At 37.6% G+C, this 5,739-nt stretch overlaps 1 protein-coding gene across 1 annotated transcript; it reads left to right on the top strand.

Annotated features, from left to right (window-relative positions):
• Positions 1 to 1,647: 1,647 nt before the first annotated feature.
• On the top strand, positions 1,648 to 5,326 carry FGF20 (fibroblast growth factor 20). The gene is made up of 3 exons (XM_063459986.1): positions 1,648 to 1,924; positions 4,452 to 4,555; positions 5,040 to 5,326. The coding sequence occupies exons 1-3, from the start codon at positions 1,648 to 1,650 to the stop codon at positions 5,283 to 5,285; spliced, it is 627 nt and encodes a 208-aa protein (XP_063316056.1). The 3' UTR covers positions 5,286 to 5,326.
• The last annotated feature ends 413 nt before the right edge of the window (positions 5,327 to 5,739 follow it).

Genomic DNA, 5,739 nt, shown 5'->3' with positions numbered 1-5,739 from the left:
GAAATGTATGAATCATCTTTAATTTATATTTAACCTAGATTAAAAGAAAAAGGAGAAAGAGTTTTTCTAAGTTTCCTATAAAAACATTTTTATCCAGAGAGAGAGAGCGAGAGAATGTGTAATTTAATCATCATACTATCATACTATAATATATAGGTGTTTATATGTATACGTGCTTCTAGGACCAGAAACCCACAATGGCCACATCACCTCTTGACCCCTTGTCTATTAGAACCATATTTCATCTTCAATATGAGCAAGTTCTGAGCTAGCCAGTAACACTGCTAATTCAATAACTGGCAAAAATAAAATGTCATTTGATCCTGTACAACGCTCTGGGTGAGATGTAATACTGATATTAATCTCTGATTTCTGCTGTGCTGAGCTCAGATGAGCACGGATTACATGGGCCTAATGGCAAGAATAGTGGCATTATGCTGAGCCCTTAGCATCTGGCTTTAAAGGTGTAAAGACTTCTTGGGGGTTATCCTCTAAACGGTGAATAGTCCTGAATAAATAAAAAAACACAAATATGCAAAAGGTACATCAAAATGTAAAAAGATGGCTATATAGTAGGATTGTACATTTGTGTCACTGTAGCAATTTTAAGGTGCACGGTGTTATTTTATCTTATTTTATATTAGCCCATTCGATTTTCAGTTCACCCTAAATCACTGTTTAGTTAATAACCCCGTATATACCACATCAAGTTTAGAAGGTTAAAACCACTGCAGTAATACCATTATAATATTACAGTATTCCTAATATAACAATGTTACACCAAGATGTCCTGTTTGGAATGCCCCCAATGCTTGCAAACTGTCTTTTTGTACAATTCACTAGAAGGGAGCACATGTTGAAGGTGGTATGACGGTATAGACACATGCACCTTGCAGGGTTTGTAGGGAGAGTTGAAATTGACTCAAGTTTTATTGCTGCTTTTACATGAGAGTAAAAAGATCTGTGATCTCTGGCTTTTCCCCACAAGAACTCTCTTTGTACATGTGTATCTGGGAAAGCCTGCACTGCAAGGCCCTCCCCTCGCCTCCCTCTACCTTTCCTTGCACCTGTCTGGGCTCTGCAAGCACCTCCTTGCATCCAAAGCAGGCTGCTCCCTCCTGCCACTGCCCCCCTCCAGGATCTGATCCCTGTAACACAGCAGGGGATCACTGCTCTAGTTTGCTCCAAGACTGACACCATTTCCTTGTCATCATCAACTTTTTTTTTTTTTTTTCTTCTATTAAGTATTATATTTGAAAAAAAATGGCAATTGGCTTCAATCTAGAGAGACGTGAAAGAATGGACCATTATGGAGATCACCGAATGTGATAAATCTTACATCTGAATGGACCTGGACTGAATAGCAGCCACTTTACACCTCTCTAACAAAGAGACCGGCAAGGTGTGAAGAAGAAAGTTCTTTGTGATTCACTGTGTTAAAACTTGTCTCATTACCATATGTCAATTTGTCCAATACACGTTCTCCCCACTACATATACCTCTAGCTGGAGGACCTACTTCACTGCACTCCTGGGATATCTTGGGAACAACACTGGATGCTGCTATAGCCCACCTTATCTCAGCATTCACCTGTGAGCTTTTTAGCTTTTGAAACTGTCTGGGGATATTCTTCTTGCCCTCTACACCATGGCTCCTGTGGCCGAAATGGGGACATTTTTGGCCGGCTTGGACACCTTGGGTCAGGTGGGCACTCAATACCTTCTCCCTCCAGTCAGGGACAACCCTGTCTTCATCCACGACCTCCCGGGTCAGTCTGAGCGTCTGTCCCGCAGCGCCCCCTCGGACATGTCTCACCTCCAAGGCATCCTCCGCCGCCGCCAGCTCTACTGCAGGACCGGCTTCCACCTGCAGATCCTGCCCGATGGCAACGTCCAGGGCACCAGGAAGGACCACAACCGCTATGGTAAGTAATCTCTGCTGTCATGCATGTGTAATATGCGGGTTCACATTCATATTAGCACCTGTATGATAATAATGCACTCCACATAGTCAATCCTTCACTTACCTGGCCTTTATTTTTTTTTACCTTCTTTTCTTTTCTATTTTTTTTTTTTTTCGAAATTCGAGAAAAGACTTTATGTGTAGCGAGCAATAATGCGTAGGAATAAAACATTCTGGGGGCAACGTTCTAAAAGTAAAGCAATCAGCGAGGACATTCCATTGGTTTCCATGGTGATTGCTCCACTGTTAGAAATTTGCACTACAGTTGATTATTGCACAGAATGCTTTTAGCTGTGAATATGGCTTTGTTGTGCACGGTATTCCACTTCTAGATTTAGAGATAAATAAAACAATTGCAGATTGTAGTAAGCTAAATCCGTGTCGTTTGAACCAGTGTGTTTTTATTTTAATGATTTGTGCTCAGTGTTGCTGTAGATAACATATTTAAACAGTAGTATTTTAAATAGGATTAAGATAAAATGGTAATATGGCACTCCTTGCTATCTTAATGTGTGAGATTTGTAAATTTTCTAAGGTCTTATATTGATTGTGATATGTGCTTCTTGCTAAAAGAGAGCTCATTGGCAATTTTTCCAATATACAGCAGGCTCCCTGATCAGACCTACCTACTGTAATGAGGTAGATAGAAAAACACATCTATTTGTGAGTTTTCACTAAACAGTGAATTGACAATGAGATTGCAAAAATGTAAGATGAAAATATTTGTGCTGGAAAAATATTATTTAATTTGGATATTTTTGCAGCTTAACTATTTTGGCCTACGGTTTGTTATCTCAGTGTCAAAGTATGACAATTCGCAGTTTAGTGAATACGTTAGTGATAAAATGCAGATTTAGCTGCACATTCAATGCATGCCATACCAGATTATCCCACCTGCTAATGAACCCTCTGGAAATCCCAGTGGACTAATCCAGATATATTAATTATTTCCAGTTACATTGCTGGATTCTGTAATCAGTCACTAGAAATGTCACTGCCGCCTCTCTAGAGAGCAGCATGTACCAAATAAGGGGACATGCACTGCTGCACCCCAATCCTTGCACTATCAACCAGAGTGTATGGCCAAGGATACTGGGAGTCATGCTGCTTGAAGGTCCCATGTACTGTGCCTGTGATGGGTGTTTTCCCCTTTAAGTTACATTTCCACACAGTAAGAAAACAGACAGGGATGGAAATGCTTATCTGACAGGAAGAGTGAATAATGATCGGGCTATTTATTTAGTGTCGATTTATCTGAACAAACCAACTATTGTTGATATAGTCTGTATTTCCCCCCCTTTTTTACCCTTTGATTTAGCGGCCGTAAAAGGTAGTTAAATGGTTTCCTAATAACCTTCTCATAGTCAGTTCAATCGATAATTTTTTTTTAACTCTGCAGTTGCCAGAGTAGTGGGTAAAAACTGCCTCAGTATATCAACCATGGCAGTGAAAGGGTTAATCAACTCTGCCACACCGCTGCCTGTGGCACTGGAAACATAGGTGTAAAAGGTTTTTATTAAAATGATCAGCCATGATCTATTCTATACTGTTACAATGTGCTAGTTTATTCAGAGCAAATTATCCCAATGCAGATAGATTCCTGAAGTCCTATAATAGGTAAACACATTTTTTTTTTCAGTAAGATCAAACATAGTGTATGCCTCTTTCAGATGTTCCTCTTTTATTCCGCCCCTATTCTCCTAATACTTCCCTGTGATGTGGTCTCTGCATGGACTGACTCACCTGCTTATTGTTATATATTTTTTTAAGACTGTCTGTTCAAAAGACATTTTAATAAAGACTAAATACCAGTATATTCAATGGAAGAAGCACTATTTACTATCCACACAAACACACAGCTCTCAGTAATTTCTGGTTTGATTAATTCAATAATATGTGTGTTATTGTTATTTACATAGCATTGATATATTCTGCAGTGTTTGCAATATTTATAAGGGTAATGTTACCTTTCTATATGAATCTGCAAATCTTGGACAAAATAGCAAAGTTGTAAGAGATCCCAGTCTAAAAACAGCTCCAATTATTTGCATGTCAATAATCAACTCACTGTTTAGTAAATCAATTAATTTAAAACAACTTGAAATTGAATGGTGCATTCATTTGCTTCCAATAGGTGTTGTAAAAATACAACTACGACTACAACTCCTGCAACCCCCAGCCAAAGGGCATTTAGGCAGGGAAGATTTAAACTGTTAATGAAAATGAATGTTGCAGAAATGAAAAAAATATGTAAAAAATGTATGTAAAAATACAGATTGATAGCCATGGAATTGTACAATTGTTAGTTTAACTACAGGCATTTTCAATGTCTGATAGACAGGATGCTGCTTTATAGCTTTGTGTCTATACTGTATGCCCTATTCCTCTTCCTATGTAATTCAGATGGAATGTTAGCAGTTTTACTGCATTCACAAGACAAGCTGTCGAGAGTTTCAACATCTTTACTAACATATAACATTTGTACACAGGTATTCTTGAATTCATCAGTATTGCAATTGGACTTGTGAGCATTAGAGGAGTAGACAGTGGACTTTACCTTGGGATGAACGACAAAGGAGAACTCTATGGATCGGTAAGTCACAATTTATATATATTAAAATATTATCTTGGCCTTTTCAAATAAGCCTTGCTCTGAGCAGAGAGTGTACCCTGTTTAAAGTTAATGGTTTATCAAAATTTATTTTATTTTACTTAGAAAGTATTTTACTTAGAAAGTCAGCAGTGAGTGAATTTTGTGACCTGGATGCTGATTTGCTGTATTTAAGCTAAAATTTGTCAATCAAATCTCCCAGATAGTTGTGATATTACTTTTAACACTGCTCTTTTTGGGCTATATTGTGAAATAACTATAATTCTTTAATCAGAGTAGGGCTTGCCCAGTTTAGTTCAACTGAAATCCGGAAATAGAGTGAACCTCTCCAGATAGTGAATAGAGCCCTCAAGTTAAATTTAGGGTATTTAGAAATAGGATTGCAGGTTTTTCTTTTGTGTATGTCAACAAAAAAATGTTTTCAAAATGTATTACTTCTTCTCATAGTTTTTCCTTTTTTTTATAGGATAAATTAACATCTGAATGCATCTTCCGAGAACATTTTGAAGAAAATTGGTATAATACGTATTCGTCCAACTTGTACAAGCATGCAGAATCTGGAAGAAGATTTTTTGTAGCTCTTAATAAAGATGGGTCTGCGAGAGATGGTGCTCGTTCAAAGAGGCATCAAAAATTCACACATTTCCTACCTAGGCCAGTGGACCCTGAAAAGGTACCTGAACTCTACAAGGATATAATAGGAAATAGCTGATAATAAGTATACCGTACCAGAGGATCTATATTGAGTCGGGGCTGTTTGTGCAACAACAACAAGAAAATAAAGAACAAAATGAAGAATATTGAAAGGACTATAATCGCCGACTTTTTTTCAAGCTCGTGATGAAGAAAGCTTGTTCTTTTTCTAGTAATCTCCTTTTAACTTCTGGATGAGAGTGCACTAGCTGATGGATAAGTGGATATTATTTTAGGATCCAGCATTTTTGCTTTTGGAATTCTATGGCCTTACATTAATTGGACCTATGATGAATAATTCCTACGCAAAGGACTGTCAAATGCTTAGGAACCGAAAATCTAAAGACAATATAATGAAATAATATGCATACTTACCACCACTGCGTGGACACGTGACATTTTTAAATGTCATCTGAAAACCAATCTACAATTCAATTTAAACCTATTGTATATATAAATATATATGTATTTGT

The sequence above is a fragment of the Pelobates fuscus genome, chromosome 6 (genome assembly GCF_036172605.1).
Source record: "Pelobates fuscus isolate aPelFus1 chromosome 6, aPelFus1.pri, whole genome shotgun sequence".
NCBI classification, from domain to species: domain Eukaryota; kingdom Metazoa; phylum Chordata; class Amphibia; order Anura; family Pelobatidae; genus Pelobates; species Pelobates fuscus.
Note: the sequence above shows the minus strand (reverse complement) of the source record. Positions and strands in the feature narration are given on the sequence as shown.

What these genes read in the sequence shown, in the direction of transcription:
- FGF20 (XM_063459986.1), top strand. Translation starts at nt 1,648, where the DNA reads ATGGCTCCTGTGGCCGAAATGGGGACATTTTTGGCCGGCTTGGACACC. An exon ending in GAAGGACCACAACCGCTATG is followed by an intron (nt 1,925 to 4,451) that starts GTAAGTAATCTC and finishes ATTTGTACACAG; the next exon opens with GTATTCTTGAATTCATCAGT. An exon ending in AAGGAGAACTCTATGGATCG is followed by an intron (nt 4,556 to 5,039) that starts GTAAGTCACAAT and finishes TTTTTTTTATAG; the next exon opens with GATAAATTAACATCTGAATG.